Here is a 22,872-nt window from a genome sequence, read left to right as displayed (position 1 = left end):
CTCAATACACAATTACACGAAGCATTACTGCATTGACTCATTCCAAGACAGATTCACAGGTGGGACAAGCGGTTCCAAGACATCTTTTCGCAAATGAACCTTCTCGCATCCCACCACCTTCTTCTAACACTGCTCGCTAATCTATGCACAGCATGTGATCTAAGCAGATTCCACAAGCCTCAGAAGGGATGCACTATTCACTGTAATCGTATTTCTGATGTTTGTTAATCTGCTTAGAATCACATGCTGTGCATAGGTCCGACATCCAGTGGTCACTGCGGAGTATTGCATTTTGTTTTTCGTAGTCGAAAAGGGGACGTTGACAAGGCGTGTCTGTAACACTATCCCTATAGTGACGTGCGTTGTACCCACAATCCCTCACGCGTCGAGGTCCCTCAGATTGTTTTTTTCCGCCCAGCTACTGGTCGCCTTTTATGCGGAGCTCCTCGAGAGACATTGCCAGATAGTTTCTTCGACATTTGGTCGTTTGTTATTAATATCAATAACGTAGATCCCTCCCTCGACGCAGAGCCGTTTCTCTGCCGAGCAAGATCTTCAACGGAAGGACGAGCGGAGGAGATCCTTCGGCGCTGCCGAACACGTGGCCTGGCCTGGCCGGCCATACACAGTAGGGAGAGTGGGGCTTTGTGGTCTTTCTTTCTTTTCTTTAAGAATGCCTTTCTCTTTCCCCTCCCTCTCTTTCGAGGTCGTAGTCACACTTATTACCCTCAGCTATGGAGAGGCCGCCATTTAGGTTTTGCCCGCTTTGCAAGGGTAAACATACCTGGAAGGATAAGCACAAACAGTGCAACCGTTGCTTACCCCTCGATCACCAGGAGGACGGCTGTGCGGCCTGTAAATTACTAAAGACCAAAACTCTAAAGGACCGCAGGGTCAAAAGGTGGGCGGCCTACGCCATGTCTAGGCCTGTCTCCTCGCCCGCTGCCGCCGCCGCCGAGTGTGACGAGGACAGTGACTACACGGCCCCCGTAACGGAGGCTGTAGACCTCTCAAAGGAGTGTTCACGCTCCTCATCGTCCGTCCCCGGCCCCGACAAGCCCGGCTCACGCCCAATTTATGGGGATGAACACCCCGGCGACAAGGACGCACACAGTAAAACACCAAAGCACATACCCCCAGGCACACATTCGTCAAAGACGAAGACAGCCATAGCGCCAACGGGGACGCCGGGCCCACCGACGTCTTCCGCCGACCGTAAGGGTCATCAGCCCTCCCCGCCACCGCTTCCGCGACAGGCGACTGGGCACTCTAAAAATAAGGCCGCTAACACCAAAATTTCCGGCGACGCGCATCGCAAGAGCACTCACGTTGCCACCAAGGACTCGACGGGCAAGGACTCGACGGGCAAAGGCTCGACGTTTCATAGCGCGACGGCGACCAATCCCTCGGAAGAGAGTATGATCGGCGAAAGCCTCGTGCGCATAGCATCTATGGACGGCCAAAGACGTACGGCGAGTGCAACGCCGAAAACCGCACACAAGGCCAAAGATACGCCTAAGGCGCCGGAAAACAGATCAGGCCTGTTCGCGACGCCGACAGAAGGCCCTAGCCAGCAAGAAGGATACTCAGAAGGCGAAGGCTCTGTTTCTTCGACGTTATGGGACAGAACCATTTCTACAAACACAGCAGTGCCCACCCTTCTCAACTCAATCTACTATTGTGCTATTCCCTATCCAACGAAACACTGCCTTTTACGCCCAGAGCTCACTCCACAAGGAGCACAGGAGCCACTCTGGCTTTCGTTGCGACTGTCCCTCTAGTATTTGCAAAGCAGCTATATGGAGCTCAATACACAATTACACGAAGCATTACTTCATTGACACTCATTCCAAGACAGATACACAGGAGGGACAAGCGGTTCCAAGACATCTTTTCGCAAATGAACCTTCTCGCATCTCACCACCTTCTTCTAACACTGCTCGCTAATCTATGCACAGCATGTGATCTAAGCAGATTCCACAAGCCTCAGAAGGGATGCATTATTCACCGTAATCGTATTTCTGATTCTTGTATCTGCTTAGATTCACATGCGCCCACCCTTCCTCTCCTCAGAGAGAAGGCGCATGGATGCTCATGAGCTTGTCTGATATGTATCTGCTTGGATACAACTGTACTTACGCTACACGTCATGCTACCTTATGTCAGAAAAATAACAATCTGAGGGACCTCGACGCGTGAAGGATCATGGGTACAGTGGACATCACACTAGGGATGGTATTACTGGCAAGCCCTGTCGACTTCCCTTTTCGAGTTTCGAAAACAACTGTAATACTCTGCAGCTTCCACTAGATGTCGACCTATGCACAGCATGTGAATCTAAGCGGATACAAGCATCAGAAATACGATTACGGTAAGTAATGTATCCCTTATGAGTGCTAGGTCAGGGTACCCCTATAAGAACCTGGAGCGAGCCAGATAGATCATGTTTTTTTCCTTTAGGCCATCACCTAAAGCTAGTCTTGGGTAGTAGGTGTTGGGTAAGAATTAGTGCAGTCCAGCTGGTGTGGGACTTCACAAGACTTATCTGCTTGGTATTGGGTAACCCACCTTTTAATATAGCCCTGTACTACACCAGTTGGTAGTGTGACTGAGCAGCCAGGCTTTCCTTAAGAGGAGTAATTTGAGCTGTAAAGCTGTACAATTGAAATCTGTAACTACAAGTACACATACACCCTTAAAGTTATATGTACATATTTATTTATAATGTACACAAGGTTTAAATAAGCATTCTTTAAAAAACTTTGTCTGCTAGTAACATTCAATCAAAGTTAGGATTCAGTTTTTAAAAGCCAATGAAAGTTGGTAAATACTTTTTTTTTTTATGCTAACACATGTTCCAGCACAAAAAGTGACTTCTGTAAAGGTCAGTATTGCACTTATTTCGGTTACCAGGTCAGTTATTGAGTTGTTAAATGAAGGAAAGGTTACAATCCGATTTAGAACTTCCTTTCAACAGTTTGTAAAACAATTACAATCTCCCAAAGGGAGGCTGGTAAACTTTTATCCCAGCAATAATGATGTCAACAATTAAAACGTATGAGTGAACAAGTACTGCCAAAGGCAGTAGGTTCAGAAGAGTGCCTTTAGCGGGCCAGGACGGCCAAAGTCAAAGGACAAAGTCAATAGTTCTGATGCACTTCTTCTTAGATAAAGTCTTGACAAAGTTAGTAAGTTCAGAAGAAAATACTGTAACTCAAGTGAGCTACTTTGTAGAGAGCACAAGTTGTTAGGCCAGTGCAGGTGAGTTGGGATCAACTCCAAAATGTACTTTGCAAGATAGGAAGCACAATTTATGGCTAAAAGGTGAATACCCCAAGCCACACAGTACCTGTGATTTGGAGAAAAAGGTTCCAGCTGGATTCCTCCTTGCTACAGTTTAGCAGACCCTTGTTCCTGGAGCTTGGTCGTGGTGACGAAAGGGAGGACGTCTGGCGGGCTCCTACAGCAGTACTCAGGAGAGGGACTCCCCAGCAATGGATTTCCTTTTTTTCAGCGGCACTTCAGTGTTTTGGCACCTTTTCCACAGCACCAATGATGAATGAAATCTCTGGTTGGAAGAAGATTGCTCCCTCGGTCCTGGACTCTGGTGAGGGGACTCTGGATCAATATTTCCTGCTTCAATAGGGTCCCCTGAATGCCCACGAAGAGTTGGACGGATTCAGACTTCAAAAGACTATGCACTCGTAATGGTCACCTGACCCCTGCCATTGGGCTTCTGCAGCTCTGGTGAGGCACAGCAAGTGGGGGGGTTGCACCAAATGGTAGCTTGTCTTGATGTTAGTCGGTCCCACCAGCCTAAGGGAGGAAGTTGTGCCATACGGGTCTTCCCAGTCGGTTTGAAAATGGCAACAGCACAGCTGCAGGGCTTCACTGGGCATTTTGCGGTCCAGGTGGGTGCTGCTGGTGTCTCATCATGTCTTCTTTGGATGTTCCTCTCCAGTGGTCGACTCTGCCTCTAGTCCCAAAAACCTAGCTTTTTATGCAATTCCCATTAATTCACAGCCTTGGCTGTCTATCACACAGCAGGGTGGCTGTCGTTTCAGGACAGCCAGCCGGCCAATCTGGACTGGTTTCACTCAGGCACATCTAGAGACAAAGGAGAGGGAAGTTGCGGGACACTCCCTCACTTCCTGCCTTTCTAGACACACTGGCGCCTGGGCGGGCTGCAGGGCTGAAGCCTGCCAAAGGCAAAGCACTAAAGGACTCAAACCTGTTTCAACTAACAGAGTAAAAGCCAAGAAGGAACTAACAAACGAAAAATGGCAAAAAAAGAAGACTGGGGCCATTTTGGGAAAATGGTTACCAATGGGTGCTGTACTGAAGCTGAGGATTCAGCCTCCGGTAAAAATGCACATTGGTAGGAAGGTAGTAAAAAGTAAACCACTGCCACCAGCCATTTAAAGTATGTTAGTGTAACGAAAAATGTCACATGAGTAGTGAAATAGGGAATTACTAAGTAACCCCCCAGCACTCCACATTGGATGGTGTGTGCTGGTCCCACAAAGAGAAAGGTACGACAGGGATAATCTGACTATTCTTGGGAACGGTAGTTCACCCAAGAAAATGTAATTAAACATTCAGAGGAGTCTAAGGGGCTTCTTAGTGGCACTGCACCGAAGGTACTGTGTCACCATGCAAAAAGGGTATGCCTATGGAGTTTGTCAGACTACATAAAACAGTGAAAACCCACAAATCCTAATCGGGAAAAATACATGGGAGAGTTAGAAAAAGGTTTCACTCAGGAGGAAATAATCACAAGCCCGAAGTCCAGAAAAAGCCTTGGGGGTCTCTAAGGTTGAAGGGGAATTAGCACAGAAATGAAGTCTCCCTACCAGGCATTACCGATAGCTAGCTGAAAGAACTTGGGTTTGAAGAAGCCTGGGCTATGGTGAAGGGAGTCCACTGGAGTTTGATAGAGGTAAGCCTGAGCCAAATAAAGGCAGTGTTTTTTTGTTTTTTTTTATAATTTTTTTTTTTTACCATTCTGAGTAAGATCTTAAACCATCCTTCAGAGTCTGGGAGTTCTTGAAACCATTGTGTTCCTTGCCCATTAATCATCTGCCTTCCATCTGTTCTCCCTGCTCCACTCATTTGTTTGTATTCTCTGCATTACTTGGCTTAGTTGCAGATCCCCACTAGTGGCGAACTTATAAAAATTCCTGTATTTTCTGTGACCTTGCTAACCTGTTGCAGGGTTCGAAATTAAGATTGGATAAGCAGGAGCTAAAAGCAGCTCCTGGCTATTCCATATTAACAAGTGACCAGGAGCTACCACTGGGGAACGTGGAGCTAGTACATAGCATTTTGCAAATCTAACTTCCACTTAAGATGCAAATGTATTGTTTTGTCCATTGTTAAATGTTGTATACATGTGTGTTGGGGAGAATTCTCTCTTTAGGCTGAATTTCCTAACCTAGTGAGTCCCCCAGCAGCTTTGCTGGAATTCAGGAGTTTGTTTTTTTCCTCCTGCCAAGAGTGAGACTCTTTTTCTCCCACTCTTGGAATTGATTTATGGTGTTCCTTTGACTGCTTTTGTGTTTTATGGGGTAAGGGGTCCTTTACTCCATAGGGTCTCATGTGTTTTTACTATGTGTGTTACCCAGCACCCTCCGTGCAGTAACACAGGGGTGTCATAGTGACACCCCACCATAGACTCCATACCCTGGGACTGACTACTGTCTCCCAGGGCATGTAAAGTCACCATTGGCTTTACTAGTCCCAAATTATTAACAGAAGCCAGTACAAACCATCATATTGTGGACATAATGGTCGGGGCAATTCGATTGCCCCCGGGGTCTGTTAGTCTCCGTCCCCCCTGATCGAGTTTTGGCTGGTGGCAGTGGAAACTACTTTTTATATTCCACCGCAAATATTTTCCTATGGGATTTTCCCATTGTTCGAGGCTACCAACTTTAATTATTTAATTCTCATAGCCTCGAACATACCGCCGGTTTATTTAATTAATATTAATTCTCCGGTTGGTATTTTTTTGCCAAGACTCGATTCCAAAATGGCGTTTGTGTTCTCTTCTGTGACTCCAACCCAAGTCGAGCCCTTTGTTCCACTTTTTGGCACGCTTTTCCACAGAAGCCTCCAAAAGTGGTGTCACTCTGTCTGGGTACCACAGGGGGCGTGGGAGGGGGTTTAGGCACCCTGGACTGAGTTAACTTGGTTACTCAAGTCGCACTCTTGTGTGATTGGCCCAACCACTTAGCATGTTTGAGTGACAGCTAGGCTGAGTGAATGGGGGTTTACTGCATATAAGCAGGGCTTTGGGGACTGGAACTTCAGAAGTCGCCACAGGACCTGAGAATCCGACGAGGGAGAAGCTGGGCCGACCTACCACGACGACACCACCGGTGGAGCCCTGCAGATCCGACTCACCACTTCCCGACGACAGAGAAGATCTCCCGGCTGGAGAGGCTTCTTCCCCTGACTGGTGGGCACAACCAGTTTACCTTCTTGCTTCGCACCCCAGACCGGTTTGTGGTCGAACTGCCCGTGCCAAGCACCCCGGCGGCCGGATAGCCACTCACCACTGAACCGAGAATCAACGGACCGCTCCTTGTACCTGAGAAACTCTGCAGCCGGTCTCTTCCCTGGCAGTGCAACGGACTCCTGTCTTCCTCCACGACGAGATCCTCTCTTCCCCCGGACGAAGCACCGACTTGCATCCGCTGCCAGGAACAACTGCCCCCGCTCGAGTGTTCTCACCACTTTAAGGTACCGTGTCCGCCAGGCCTCCCTTTCTAAAGATTGCTACAAGGTAATAATAACTCCTTAACCTTCTGGACTGGGCTGGCCGCCTTGACCCTCTAACTGGTCCCTTTCTTTGGTCCAACTTCTTTTTGAACAGTTACAAGACTTTTGTGCACTGCAATCGTGTGACCTTGGACACATTTCGTTTTGATCCTCTTAAAGCGGATCCAGCCTACTGACGCTGAATTCACGGTTTTACCTTGCCTTCCTCTCTTGTTATGTTCTTGTAAAAGTGTTGGGATCTGTTTCAACTTGTTCTCTGCTTTTCTCTCCCTTTTTAAAACGAATTATTAGAGTGCCATCTACGTTAAGCGCTCACCGCTGTCTGAAAATAAGTGGGGCTTTACTTAAGACTTGTCTAATATTCTTTTAAGGGAGTGTATATATTTTAGTGACCGGTATTTTGAATTGCTTACTTTTAGTGCCTGCGTTTTTCTAGATGTGGTTTTAAATAAATAATTATATCTCTTTTACACCAAGCCCTGGTCAGTGTTTACTTGTTCTATTGTGTTCTCCTGACCTATTGTGAATACTCTGTATACTGCCTAACTCTTCTTGAGGGAAGTCTGACTGCTCAGCCACAGCTACCAAGTGAATCTGTGTGGTACAGACCGCTACCAAGTGGGTTTTCTGCCAAACACCTGTGGTCCTAAATCTTTTGCAGTGGTCCCAGTGGGAACTGCACAGGTTTCTGCCTAACAATGTGTCCTAGTGTTAAATTCACATAGGTGTTTGTTTGGCATCAGTTTCCTGGGGAGCCCGAAGTAGCTTCTGGCAGCTGTTGCTGTCAAGCTAACCAGGCTCTTCTAGGCTACAACCAGGAGTTAAATGGCTCTCGTCTCCCCTCAATTTCGAACACTGTTGTAATTCAAATATGGCCACCTTTTTACACTGTCACTAAGTTTCGTTGCAGCACTTTGTTCTTAAATCAGTTGTACCACAAGACACGATGTACCCTGGCATTTGAAGTATTCCTTTGAACAGCAATTGCAGTGTCTTGATTTTGTAAAAGCAATGACAGTAACAGTGATAACATTTGATTGTAAATATTTTTTCAGATGGAGCCCTCAGTGCACACCGATATTTTCGTGATAATCCTTCTGAACTATGCTGCATTATTGTGGATAGTGGTTACTCCTTCACTCACATTGTTCCTTACTGCAGAAGTAAGAAGCAGAAAGAAGGTATAATCAGGTATGTTGCTTTGTGTGTTGGTTGCTTTAAAAAACTCATTTGTTAATATATTGAATTGTTAATTACAACAATAAGACAGCAACACAACTCATTACTCCATCATCTGGATGTTTGTTAGCAGTTTATACTAATTGTTTGATTACGCCCTAGAGAGATGTTTCCACAGCCATCTGGTGAGCAATGTAAAACAATCTAACCTAAAGATAAAACGGAATTATCAACCAAAAGAAAGACCAAACGCCCTTAAGTGGTGTATACCGCAGATCGGTCAGGTTTAATTCGAGGGAGTAGGCAGGTTAGTAGTGAAGTACTGGTATTCCTAATCGTAACCCCCAGAGGATACACCACACAAGTATATTGAAAAGTATACACTTAATTAATAGATTTTTCAGGTTAAATTTGGGGTGAAACATAACCTGCACTAGGACACTGTTTATGTATAGAAACAATACTGGACCAAAGGGAATACAACACACTCGTAAGGTAGATGTATGCCCATTCCCTGTCTAAAGTCTCCTCTCTGGTGGCCAGGGAAAGGCAGACGCTTTCTCATCCTTACCTTGGGGTTGGTGGTCTGCAGAAGGATCAACTGGGAGGAGAAAGGGCCCAGGGGGAGTGAGAGGAATCAGTGGCATGAGACATGGTACTTGCCTTTCTCTCTGGAGGATGGTCCAGCAATGGCAAGTTATATAATGGCTTGTTGTAATAAACATCTGATTGCCCCGCGAGATACATGTACAAATAGGGATGAATCCAATAATGCACTCCTAGACCTGGAGAGAAATCAACACCCTTCTGAAGTGGGGGAGACCTGTGAAGCTGAAAACCTCCCTTACACCCAAAGAGGCAGTGAAAGGAAATGTGTGAATAAAACCAGAGTAAAATAATTGCCTTTTTCTGTACAATCTGGGTTAATGACTAATTCTTATAATGTTCCTTTAAAGGATGTAATAAAGAACAAACGGGTCTAAAAACCAAACAGCAGAAATAAGAAAACACAATTTTACCATTGGGGACTTCAAGTCCCATAATTCCCTAGATACTGGGATGCTGAAGAGGTACAATGTTGTAGTAGTGGTCAGTTCATGAATGTAGATGACTCGCACGTAACAACGATTAAGGCTTAGAAAAGTCCCCTCGTGTGTAGGGCAGAGAGTTGGCGTTGCTGGTGAAGAGTAGAGGCAGTCAGATGGAGAAGCAGCGCAATTTGTGTTGGCAGCCCATGCAGCAGCTGGAGGAGAGAGAAGATCCTGGGACCACTGCCTAGCAGATATCAGCTGCTGGTCCTGAGTGGGTCTGTGCCCCTAGAAATCTTAAGTACAGAGGCTGCGCAGCGGAAAGTGTGCTGTCTCCAGTGACTGACATGCTCTGTAGGGCCTTGGGAACGAGAGGAGCTCCTATTGGAATTGGGATCGGCGAAGGTAGACTTACTGGACAGGTTTGCCGGGTCGCGAGGACTTAAACCAGAAGGAGTCCTGTGAGCGGCGAGGGAGCAGAGGCGTGCGTCTGATCCGTTGAGTTCACAGGTTGCCAGTGGCCCTAGAGCGTCCTGTCCCCACTTGCACGTTGGAAACAAGCTACCGGTGAGCAGGGAGCACTTGTGCCAAAGCAGAACTGAGGTAAAGCAGTAGCAGCAGCAGCACTCGTGTGTGAATGTAAGAAATTCACATTTTCTTTTTGATTACCAAACTATTATAAAACAGCAGCATTGGCATGTAAGAGAGATTCCCAAATTGATTTGCAACACCGAAATAGGGAAAAACAGCAGAACGTTAATATATCAAAGCCAAATGACTGTTTTAAAATGCAAGTTTGAGGAAATCCCAACCGACCCTGGGGGCAACTTTAAGAGTTAACTGCAACAAGCATTGCCCAAGCTAAAAGAAACAAACTAAGGCAAACACAATCTAGCAAGTATTACCAACAGCAGAAAGGGGCTAATGCACGATCCATAAACTCTGAAAATTGTTGCTGATATTGTATGAAACATCAGGTACAAGATGGGATGCAAGCACATTGCCAATAACAGGGAGATGCAGGAAGAAAACCTATCCCTATCAGTCTTTACTGGCTTGTGAAGTGGGTAAACAAGAGTGGTAAAAGGCTGCCCTTCTGGAGAAAGGTATCCAGATTGAGAGAAGCACAATTTGCAGAAAAGTATTGAAGAGCATCAATGTGAATCTTGTTTTCCCTGAATTGTTTTGGGAAGTACTAAAGCTGCAATTTATTGAATGCTGTGAAGCTGTTGTAAATCTCTTGTTAGTTGACATTAACCACAAATGCACTTGTTGTAAAAAGCTGTTCGGGCAGGGGCGTATACCCGGATGGCAAACCTTTGGAGATTTTAGGCCTGACAAGGAAGCAAGTCAGGTGAAGTTGGGAGTGCAACAAGGTGGTCTTGACAGAGACACTTTGATTTTAGTGGTACTGGAGGAAGAGCTGTGCAAGGCATCAAGGCTATTACAGGGAAGTTGTATTTCTTTTGAGAAGTTGTGTTTCTTTGAGTTGTCAGAGTGACAAATCGTCCTGACCAAGACAATCTTTTTGTTGCTATTGAGGAATTGAGAACCTGTTTAGAGAAGAAGAGACTTATATTTCGTGTGTTGGAACTCTGTTAAGAAGTGGAAGTCGCATCGAACTGTATTAGAACTTTGGTTGCGAATCAGGATTTCCTTGTGTTATTACTTTAACTTTAAGCTGAATCAAGTTTAAATCTGGGGAAGGGAAAGACTGGTTACATTTTGAATGCACTCATTGTTTTGAACTGCCATATGTTTCATTGTTTGTTTTCTATATGTACAAGTGTGATGGACAGATATCATTTGTTAGTGTTTCCTTTAGTTTAGGAAGGGAAATCCTTGTCAGGGTAGGGATAGTGAGGTGTTAATCCAACCTCATAAAACAATAAAATGTAATTTGTTGAGAACTTTACAATGTGGTCCGCCTCACATTTCTGACCCCTCACAGTAGGCACATTACATATAAGGATAAGGGATGGGGAGAAAAAGGGGACCCTAGACTCCATTATAGCACAGTTACATAATCCTATTCAGGACCCAAAATGCCATACTTGAATAGTAATACCCCCACCTCCCTTGAATAGCTAGCACTATTAAACAAACCTTTGTTAACCATCGAAACTAAAGATGAAAGTGTTTTTCAACAAAAGGGAAGACCGAGGCTCTCCAAAGTTGTAGATGTAACTGAGCTATCAGACTTTACTCAAAAGATGGGTGAGGGCTGATAGTGAAGTACAGTTATTCTGCACAGTTAACCAAAGCAAACCCCCACACTGGTATACTGGAAAATATACACTTTATTACAAAATTACACTTCGAATCTCTATCAGGTAAAACGAGTAATATATAAAGTGCTGGATTTAGAGCTAATCTTTTATAGATGCAAGAAGTATAAAGCAGACTTGTCTACATCGTCTGTCTGCTCTGAAGTTTAATTCAGTACAGGGATGTATATTGGTGAAAGGGTCTGCTCCCTCTATCATCAAGGAATGAGACCAACTCAAAGATTGGAAACCTGACAACAAAATGGGAACCAATTTTTCTATACTGCAAGGAAAGCCCCTGGAAATGAACCTTTTCTGTACCTCCAACTAATTAGGAATGATTGCCACACACAGGGAATCAACTTGAGGAAGGTACACTGAGAAGGGACCCTTTAGTGGGCCCTACATCGGGACGTCAGCTTGCTGTTGAGGACTCCAATGAAATATCTGCGAGTGGATCACAAGATTTATCAACAGTTAAAATTAAGGACTCCTTCAAATTGTTCTCCGTTTGCCATTCCGTGATTGTGGCTGCATCAGTTCGAGAGGCAAAGACTTTAGAGCTCTGAATCATACCTCCATCTTGTTATGTCTGTGGAAGATACCTGATTTGTACTTTTTCTCATCCAGTGATATTGAATGTGTCCATTTCCCATACTATAATTGTACATAGATTGTGGAAATGGGTTTGAAAGGAAGAATGGGGGTGGATGCTCTGTTGCCTGTGATGTCAGAATTGCAATTACACATCAAGAACAGCCTCGGCCGAACAGAGGATATGGTTTGGACCGTAATCTCTTAGGGAGAGGGACAGATTCTACCCCAGATGTTGGCTTTCTCCCAAAGAAATGCACATCTCAATGTAATTATATGCTTGGTGGTTCTAAATCGAGTATGTGGGAAATGCTGCCATCTATAATAATGCAATTTTGTGAGAAGCTGCGGAGCAATGAAGATTTACTTTATGTAAGCAATCTGAGGATATTGGGTGGGAACACACAGGGTGCCAGTTCGTTTAAAGTGAAATCTAGTAAAATGGAGATCTTTGATAGATTTGACCTGATAGTTTTTCAAGAGACCTGGATGCATACCTCTCTTTTTGGATGGCTTTATAGGGGTCTATCAACCTGCTATTGGGGGCAGCTGTGGTTGTCCAGCTGGGGTCCTTGCAATTCTGGTACGAACTTCTGTGTGTATCCCTACAATTGCTAGCTATTAATTGTCCAGGCCTCTTGGCTGCCTTATTAACAGTAAAACAAATACTGAATGCCTGCAGCAAATAATCTTGGTTAATATATACTGGAACCCTGCTACTTCCAACCTTATAGATTTTTTAGAAGCATTGTCTGAGATGTTATCTAATGCAAAGGGTGAATATGATTTGGCAGGGATAATCCTAACAGGGGATCTAAATTCATATTGTGTTCCTTTTGAACCGGGAAGTTCTTTTGAAACGAAGGGGGAAATCCGTATTAAATGGCAAGACATTTTAAGCTGGTTAATGGTAGTGTCAATGGTGATATTCCCCCTGGAAGTACATGGTAGGCGGTGCTTCAGTTCAATATTGGATTATTTTCTGCTCTCCGATGAGCTCTATTTGTTATGCTCTGCTTTCCAGGTCCTGGATAGTGTCCCTAGCGATCATAATAAACTGTCAATCAAGCTAACCATTGAGCGTAGGTACTTTGTTCCGTCCAATGATTCCCAATTGATATTTTACAATGGTAAAAACAGAGTTAAGTTTAAATATAATGGCTCAGCTCTGAATGATAATTTTTGGCCCAAGTTAAGTGTGAGATTCCACATGAGGAGTTTGTCTGTCTTTGCAATCCGCTCGGTCTGGTGAATGTTTTGTGGGAACTAAATCAACCTCAACTCCAGACATCTCGTGCATTTGATGAAGACACATGGGTTAGAAAGAAAGTTCTTGGGAAAGGTATTGGGGATCTAAAGCACAAAGCTGGTTTAAACCTAGTGTATATGATGGAGGTAAAATTACTTCAAAATAATTTACAGGAATTGGTCGCGGGCCCATACGTTCCTCTGGCATCTGCAAGATGGAGAAGCTATGATGAATATACTCCGATCAAAGAATTCTCGCAACATCTGGAGTCTGAGCAACAACTCCAATCAATATCAGTGATTTTCAAATCAATGAAATCTGTGATGATATATGGTATACATACTTCTTGCTTATTTTCAAAAGGAAATGTGCCGTTGAGGTTACTGGTGTCCTGGCAACTGTCCTTTGACAGGTAAAATTACTTCAAAAGGTCATTTTTTGAAAATGTAAAATTACGATTCAAACCTGTGTTGTCTTGCTTCCAAGACCAATGTGTTGCTCTGAGTTATCCTCCCGGCCGACTATGAAAACATAGAGTAGTGAAGTCCTAATCGGGAAGCCCCACCTCCCCCACCCCATGTTTCAACATTTGAAATAGTCAAAGTATTCCTAAATCTCTAGTGCGTTCTATTATTTGTAATACAGGTGCACACCTTACAGTAAGTGTGGGACCAAGAGCAAGACCAGGGTGAGAACACTTTTGGACACAATGCCACAGGGCACCAAACGTCAGGTCACATTAGGGTTACCGAACCAGAATTGTATTCCTAGGAAAATAGATACAGTAAAACCTTACAATAATATTTTGCAACCAGGTATCCTTCATAGGAAGGATTCTAATGCAAGACTTCAAAAATGCATCTGTGACCGCTAGCATAGGATTCTCAATAAGGGTGGCAGGAGGACTTCTGTAGTAGTGCCTCTGACAAAAAAGTCAGAGAACCTAGAATATCAAAGGGAAACCTATAAAAAGGGACAACAGAATGCTCAAAATTTGAATTCGAGGGGATTGGGACCTCCGACGTATTCCATATCTATGACAGGTAATGTCCACAGCTGTGCTGCTTCGGAAAATCTTTGGCATCTGCGTCCTGTGTTCATGACGTCGATGCGCCGTCCCCGAGGACCTCCTCCGACGGCCGATGTCACCCGATGTGATAAGAAGGACGCACGACGCCCATAGCCTCAGTTACGTTTTTTCCGCGAACGTGTTCGCTTCGTGAATCTCGGTACGCCTCGACTCGTTGGAGTTGCTGTTTTCTATTCTCGGTTTGTTGAACCTGTTCGGTTGGTCGTGAAGACCTGTTTGTGGCGATGTCTTTCTCATCTTCGACCCCGCATCCGGGCTTCAAGAACTGTGGCGCCAAGGTCGTTGACGATTTCTCTCAAGGTTCCGTCTTCGAGGGGGTCATCGGCACCCAGGTTGTCGAGAGACACGCTCGGAGCTCCGGCTTTGCGGATTGTGTCGACGCTGCCGATGCTGACGGCGCTGCAGCTGTCGTCAGCGCCATTTCGCTCGACGTCGACGCCTTTTCTGTCGACGCCGGCGGCTTTCGAGGCGGTGGTGTCGGAGGGGCCCGTGGCACGGGGTTTGCCCCTAGAAAGGATATGGCTAATGTCCGGCACTGCTTTGGTCCGCAGAGGTCTTCCTCTCCCTTCCTGGAGTACATTTCAGAGGGTGATGAAGTGTCATGATCTCTGCTTCCAAAAGGTCAGGGTTTTCCCAACTCCCTTGGAAGCAGATCCATAACCCAGGTTCTGAGTGCCAACCAGTCCCAATTGGGACCTTTTGGACCCAGTCCTGGCGCCAGTGGCACCAGGCTCATAAATATGCCCAGTCCCAGCGCTGGAAGCGCCGGGCTCATAATGCTTGGGTGGACTTACCTGCAGCAGACCATGCTGCTTACTTGCCTGCCAGTTGAGCCTCTGATCCTCTTCTGTTTGGAACTACTTTTCCTGTTGGGTGGGGCAGGAGCCACTTCCTAGATTCAGAACACTGGAACTCTTCTGGAAAGCAGGAACTCTTTTCTTACCTAGGCGTGGCTGTGGAAGGAGACACCTAAGCACTACAGGAGGCTATTTAAACCACACCCGATGGATGAATCTTGCTTTGCGTTATTCTGCATCCTCTGCAGTAGAACGCTCATCGTGTCTTCTGCATCTGATCCTGGGCCTAAGGAAAAAGGCTTACCATCCTGAATCCAGTCTTCAGCAACACCTATAAAGACAAGAAAGAACAGGTTAGCATTACGGTCTTCAGTGACAGCTCTTCACTTACCTGGTCCATCGGCTGTCACCAACGCCTTGCGCTGCATTCCGGCATCTGAAAGACAAAGGCTTACCTACTCTTCGTGCGCTCCGGAGGTCTTCACACTGCATTCCGGCATCTGAAAGACAAAAGCTTACCAACTCTTCGCACGCTCCGGAGGCCTTCGGCGCTGCATCCCGCATCTGAAAGACAAAAAAAGGTGCGTTTAAAGACATTGGGGAACTTTAATACTCACGTGCCATTACTCCTTTCCACATCTAACCCAGTGGGTATTCCGGCACCCTGCACTTTGTACCTGCAAAATAAAAAGACAGTTAGAGCGCATCGTGAAGCAGGCAACAAGCGCTTACTTACGTGCTTCCAGGCGCTTCTATTCATCACACGGGCTCCATCTTCAACTCACTTCAGCCCGTCATCCGCCATCGCCGGAACCCTGCAAAACAAGAAACATCATTACTAACGACTTTAAAGACATTAGAATTACTCGAAACTTACCGTTCGTGCAGTAAATGACGGACAGCAGTCCTCTGAAGTCAAGAGGCCTGCTCCCCTTATCCACTGAAGAAACTGGTTACAGCACCCTGCCCCGAGGCAGATGGAGAGCACGGCGTTCACTTACCTAAGACATCTTACCCTTCGAGGCAGACCTACAGTGCACAGAGGTCCAGCCCAAAGAGCCAGCCGTGTGTTACACATCACCTTTGAAGATACGGTATACGCCCAGTCAAGACCGGCGCCTCTACGGGAATCAGGTGAGCGTTACATGAAGGCTCTGATGGCGGCCTGGTTCCGGTTGCGGTTCCAGATGATCTTATCTCGGGCCATAGCCCGTTTGAGGACCTGAGGCAGTCGCTGCATGATGCCAGTGGACTGGACACCTCTCCGGAGGTAGAGTTTTGTCGGCTGGAGCCTGGCACTCATGCCGATTCTTCATCTCGGGTTACCGAGTACTTGGGTTGGTCAGCTCCCCCAGGGGAGTTCATTCAGGATGAGCTCACGGACATCCTTGATCTCGGTCCACCAACTGACCCGGTTTTGCCTTTTCATATGGCTCTGCAGAGAAGGGTGGCGGCGGCTTGGACTGCTCCGGAGAGTCTCCCGGCAGTGGGTAAGTCTTTGTCGCGAAAATACCGTCCAGCCAGTAGCGACCCCTGCTACTTGTCTAGGCACCACACCCCGGAGAGTTTGGTGGTGTAGGCGGCTACGGCCCCGGCAAAGCAGGCTTCGTATCCTACCATCCCTCCGGATAGGGACGACAAACGTTTTGACGGCTGGGCGAAGAAAGTTTTTTTCTTCGGGGGAGTATGGCGCTTCAGGCGGCCAACTGCATTTGTGCCTTTCTCATTTCACGCGCACACTGTGGAACTGTGTTGCATTAGCGGCTGATCATATTCCTGAAGGGGACGAACGGGATGGTTTTCTTGCTATGGTTCAGGATGGCAAGGATGCTATGTGTGAGGCCGTTCAGTCGGGTTTGGACTTGGCGGATTGTGTCAGCCGGTCCATGGCGGCGAGCACCGTAATGCGCAGGTTTGCGTGGTTGAGGAAGTCGGGGTTCGTTCCTGATGTGCAGTCCCGGCTCCTCAACATGCCTTTTGACGGTGAACACCTTTTTGGCAGCAAGGCTAACGAGAGCCTTGAGAGGTTGCAGACCTCCAAAGCTGCAGCAAAACCGTTGGGTGCTGCAGTTCGCCAACCTCCGCTTTTTCGTCCTAGGGGACAGCAATGGAGGGGAGGTTCCTTTCGCTATTACTCGTCCTTCAGTAAAGCGAGAGGAGCTAGCAGTCAAAGAGGCCATCGTAAGAGTGCCAGAGGTGGAAACGAAGGTACTTGAGGTGCCAAGGCCGCTCGGGCAGTTGCCTCTTTGCCCTCAGGCAACGCCGCAGCCGCTACCACTCAGTCATGAGGCCAGGTCCCATGGTTCGCCAGTTGGGGGAAGGCTGGTGCAGCATCTTGTAGAGTGCCGTGCCATTACTTCAGATGTGTGGGTTCTGGAGATCATAGCCCACGGCTACTGTCTTCCTTTCCGGCAGAGGCCTCACGACAATCCACCAGGGAATCTCTCTTTGAAGAGTCCGGATCCGCTCCTTGCGCAGGAAATTCAAGCCCTGCTGGAGAAAGGCGCCATAAAACTGGTGCCTGTAGCGGAGAGGAACAAGGGATGGTATTCCCCTTATTTTTTGATTTCAAAGAAAGACTGGGGACTGAGACCCATCATGGACTTGCACGTTTTGAACAAACTCCTCAGGAAGGACAAGAAGGTGACTCTTTCTCAAGTCCTTGGCTTCAGGACTGGTTGGTGTCTCTCGACCTCAAGGATGCTTACTTCCATGTGCCGATCCATCCCAAGCACAAGAAGTACCTGAGGTTCGCAGTTGGTGACTCGCACTTTCAGTTTCGGGTCCTGCCGTTCAGATTGACCTCCGCCCCGAGGGTTTTCACCAAGCTAATGGTGGTGGTGGCAGCGCATCTCAGGAAAGGGGGGGGATTCACATCTACCCCTACCTGGACGATTGGTTGATCAGGGGGAGCTCTCCTGAGCAAGTCCTCGATCATCTGTCCGTCACCTGCCACTCCCTTCACAGGCTGGGCTTCTCCCACAATTTAAAGAAGTCCCATTTGACACCAACACAGCGGCTCCAGTACATCGGAGCAGTGCTCGACACATCCCTGGGGTAGTGTTTTCCTCCTCAGGTGAGGGCTCTTCACATTCAGCAGTTGGTGCACAAGTTTCAGTTTGCCCAGAATCTCCCAGCGTCCGAGTTCCTGAGTCTGCTCGGCCTCATGGCATCCTGCATTCTTCTGGTGCCAGAGGCTCGTCTACAGATGAGATCTTTGCAGTGGGCACTCAAGCTCCAGTGGTCTCAGTCCTCCGGCAGGCTGTCAGACCCTGTTTAGGTGGCGCCCTCGGTAGCCCGGGACCTTCTGTGGTGGGCCGTCGAGGGCAATCTGATGAAGGGAGCCCCATTTTGGCTGCCCTGGCCGGAGTTGACGATCGTGACGGACGCATCCCTCACGGGATGGGGTGCTCATGCCAACGAGTTGACAGTCAGCGGTCGTTGGTCTCCGTCGGAGTCCAGACTCCATATCAATCTGTTTGAGCTGAGGGCCGTCAGACTAGCCCTGAAGGCTTTTCTGCCGACTGTGCATGGGAAGAGTCTCCTGATTCTGACAGACAACACGGTGGCCATGCACTACCTCAACAAAAAGGGGGGCGCAGGGTCACTTCCGCTGTGCAGGGAGGCGATGCAGCTAGAGTTCTGGGCCATCCAGCAGGAAGTTTCGATCTCGGCAGTTCATCTGGCCAGAGACTACAACGAGACGGCGGACGCTCTGAGCAGGCAGAGCACGATCTCTCACGAGTGGGAGCTGGCTCAGGAGATTCTCCTGGAGATCTTCGCCCTTTGGGGGACCCCTCAAGTGGATCTCTTCGCCTCCAGTGTCAACCAGAAGTGCGAAAGGTTTTGCTCATGGGAATTTCCTCCAAAAGGAGCCTTAGGAGACGTGTTCGTGGTGGAGTGGTCATTCCCACTGCTGTATGCATTTCCTCCAGTCCCTGTCACCCCGCAAGTGCTGCGGAGGTGCAGTTCCCGGATGATCCTCATTGCTCCAGCATGGGCCCGGAGGACGTGGTACCCGGAACTTCTAGACTTGTCCGTCTGCCCTCCACGTCGTCTTCCCTACCGAGACGATCTGCTCTCACGGCAGGGTGGTCAGGTTCTCCATCCAGAGGTCAGATCCCTCAATCTTCACGCTTGGCTTCTGAAAGGTTGAGGTATAAGGATTGGGACCTCCCTGAAGACGTGATGTAGGTGTTGCTCTCGGCCAGGCGGCCGGCAACAAAGTCTCTGTACCGTCGCCGTTGGAAAAAGTTCTGCGACTGGTGCAGAGTTCAGAATGTGGATCCTTTTGAATGCGATATTCCCATGGTTTTGTCTTTTTTGCTTTCTTTGGCCCACAGGGGCTTACAAGTGGGGACCATTAAAGGTTACCTGGCGGCGCTGTCCATATTTAAGTGCTTGTCTGAAGAGTGTACCTATTTTAAGATTCCTTTAATTTCGCAATTTTTGAAAGGGCTCACTAATGTGTTCCCTCCGTCACCTTTTTTGGTGCCAGGTTGGGATTTGAACCTTGTTCTTAAGCTTCTTATGGGTGCTCCGTTTGAGCCTTTACATTCTTGCCCTTTGAGGCTGTTGACTCTGAAAACTGTGTTTTTGTTTGCGGTTACTTCCGCTCGCAGAGTGAGTGAGTTACAGACACTTTCAGGTAAGCCACCCTTCACCGTGTTTCACAAGGACAGGGTTGTCCTTAGAGCTCGTCCTTCTTTTCTTCCGAAGGTGGTTTCGATTTTCATTTTAGCCAGAAGGTTGTTCTTCCGGCGTTCTATCCTCCTCCACATCCTGGTAAGGAAGAGGAGAGGCTCCATAGGCTTAATCCTCGGAGAGCGTTGAGCTTTTATATTTCGCGCATGTCCCGGGTCAGAGTGGACGATCAACCTTTCATTGGTTACGCTGGGAAGCTTTTGGGACAAGCTGTGACGAGACAGACTTTGTCTCGTTGGATTATTTTAGCTATCTCCGAGTATTACCGCTTGGCGGGTAAGGACCCTCCGGCTGGCTTGCGGGCCCATTCTACCAGAGGAGTGGCTGCGTCTACTGCCCTGCAGAGGGGAGTTCCTATTCGTCACATCTGTGATGCAGCCACCTGGGCTTCAGTACATACTTTTGTATGTCACTATTCCCTTGATTCCATCAGAGGGCAAGATCTGGCCTTTGGCAAGGCAGTTCTCTATTCCGCAATTTGATTAGGCATGCTAAATTTGTATTCTAAATTCTTTCCCACCTCCTTGCTTGGTACGTCGGAGGACCCAATCCCCTGGAAGAACAAGTTACTTTCTTACCTGATAACGTTCTTTCGATGGGATGGTCCGACGACGTATTCCATATCGCTCCCTCCCTGCCTTCCCCGCTGCAGAATTTCTTTTGCGATTGCAGCTTGCGTTCCACAAGGCCTTGTGTGTCTGAATGGCAGAAAACTGGTTCTGGGAAAAAACACGTTCTGGGAAAAAACTATAACTGAGGCTATGGGCGTCGTGCGTCCTACTTATCACATCGGGTGACGTCGGCCGTCGGAGGAGGTCCTCGGGGACGGCGCATCGACATCATCGACGCAAGCCGCAGACGCAAAAGATTTTCCGAAGCAGCACAGCTGTGGACATTACGTGTCATAGATATGGAATACGTTGTCGGACCATCCCATCTGAAGAACGTTACCAGGTAAGAAAGTAACTTGTTCATCTGCCCTAACACCCCTCAATGGCTTAACATCCTGTTACAGATAGCTACTGCTATCATAGTTACTTGCAATAATTCAATTCTCCAGCATGGGGACTGGCATGGATTCACATGCTCATGAATACTCCCCGTCGTCAGGCTGGGAATCCTCGGTATAGAAAAAACCAGTATCAGTTTCGTTTCTGATCTGTCTTTCTTAGTAGTAACCAATCACTGGTCTCTCGGTCATACTGCCCCAAGCCAATGACTGCCCTCTCACTAAGCCCCGCCTCTGGCAGCCATCCTCATTTTTTTACCACACGCTCAAGTGTTGGGAGTCCTCGTGTTTAGCTCTCAAGCTTTTGTTTCGTTTTTGCGCTTTTTCAAAGAGAATTTCTCATTTTTCGGTGAGCTCGAAGGATCCGGCCGAGGGGGAGCGAGGCGGTGACCCTCCCCCCAAGGTGAAGGCCACAGACCCACATAAGGTGGTAAAGGCCTTGATTCACCCGGCCAAGGCTTCTTATCGAGGAAGTCGCGGCGGCCCTGGCACAGCCTGTGGAGGCTACACCAGTGGAGGCGACCTCGGGGCCCAGAGTCTCCCTGCCTCTGCGGAGGGAAGACGCTTTCAGACCCATCGAAAATAGCCCCGTGAAGACCCCGGCGGAAAAAGAGGGGAGGGCCGGTGGCCATTGTGGACACGGACACAGCATCCGAGGAGGAGCTGGTAGAAGTCTTAGAGGGCCTCGACGAGGGCGTCGAAGAGGCACGTTCCCACGGGAGGGATCCCGACGAAGGTGACGACTAGCGGCGGCGGCGGCACCGGTGAGGGTCCTAGACACCCGTCGCTTCCGGAGCCACAGGACAACTCGGTGGCCATTTTGTTGGCAATACAATCCTTATGTTCGGAGATTAGGATGAGATTGCCCTTACCACCGACGGAGGAACCGGAACCAGGCTCGACGGAGGAGCAAGAGCCAGGCCCGACAGGAAGCCCCCCCAATCAAGAGAAGACAGATCCATCCAGCCCCGCCTTTTCAGCCCTTGCGGCCTACTTAACCTTTGCCCACATCCCCGTCCCTGGGGATGACACGGGAACGGACACGGCCACGACGGGTACCGACGACGATGGAACGGAGCTCCCATCGCCCCCAGCCCGGGCTAGCCCGCCCGACGAGATCAGATCTTTCCATGCAATGATCGCCAGGGCATCCAAGCTTTTTCAGCTCTGCCCCGAAGAGAAAGGTTTCCTTAACCGATGGCGCGAGGCCAAGAGGAAAACAGTCCTTGCTGTGCCTCTGCTGGATGACATCTGGGATGAGGGTCTCACCCTTCTCAAGAACCCGTCTACGACGTCTGCCAAGAGGGATCGGTACGAGAAGAAGTACCGGGTCCCCGACGCGGCCCCTTTGTGCCTTAGGGCACAACCGACCCCTGACTCGGTCGTCTCAGCGGCGGCCAAGAAGAAAGCGGGGGGGGCATCGGCCTCAACGTCAACTTCCCCATTGGACGGCAATGGAAAGAAGCTGGACGCAATGGGATGACTAGTTAGCTCGTTGGCGGCAACAATTAAGGCGGCCAACACCCTCGCGATCGTGGCCCGCTACGACAGGGAGTTATGGTACAAGATCGCCCCCCTGTGGACTTCCTACCGGGCGACAAGAGTGCCGAGGCCCTGGAGATCTTGCAAGAAGGCAAAGTGGCGTCGGACCATGCCATTACGGTGGCAACGGACATTGCCGACACCGGTTTCCGCCAGGTAGGCAACAGCGTTTGCCTTAGACGACGAGGGTGGCTCAAGGCAATGGATTTCCGCCAGGACGTACAAGCCAAGGTTTTGGACATTCCGTTCGACAGGAACAATCTGTTTGGGAAAACAGTGGATGAGTCCCTCCAAGCCATCAAGGTGGACACGGAGACAGCTAAGGCCCTAGGTGTTCTCTGGCAACTAAGGCCGTCCTTTCGGAGCACCGGAGGCAAGCGGGGGGGCCTTCAAGGGATTCAGCGGTGGCTCCTCTACGTACCGCCAAGCGGCCCGCTCCTCGTCGCAGTAAGCCTGCAGAGGACGAGGCAAGTTGGGTGGACCCCGCCGTCATCGCCAGGGAGGCCAACGCGGCAAGGCGTCCTCCAAGCAAGATTGATACGACCGTGGTGTCGGGCCCCCACCGAAGCACCCCGGTGGGAGGCCGGCTGGCGAAGTTCGTCAGCGTGTGGGAGTCTATCTCCACTGACC

The 22,872-nt window shown here is 48.4% G+C and overlaps 1 protein-coding gene across 1 annotated transcript in view; it reads left to right on the top strand.

The window, feature by feature from the left end:
* The window catches only part of ACTR6 (actin related protein 6), a 601,838-nt gene that overhangs the window by 290,317 nt on the left and 288,649 nt on the right, over positions 1-22,872 (top strand). The window contains exon 5 of the mRNA XM_069633699.1: positions 7,839-7,974. Within this exon, the coding sequence (XP_069489800.1) occupies positions 7,839-7,974 (136 nt within the window). The remainder of the gene's footprint in view (positions 1-7,838; positions 7,975-22,872) is intronic.

The sequence above is a fragment of the Ambystoma mexicanum genome, chromosome 13, assembly GCF_040938575.1.
Source record: "Ambystoma mexicanum isolate Mex_15411 chromosome 13, UKY_AmexF1_1, whole genome shotgun sequence".
Taxonomy (NCBI): domain Eukaryota; kingdom Metazoa; phylum Chordata; class Amphibia; order Caudata; family Ambystomatidae; genus Ambystoma; species Ambystoma mexicanum.
Note: the sequence above shows the minus strand (reverse complement) of the source record. Positions and strands in the feature narration are given on the sequence as shown.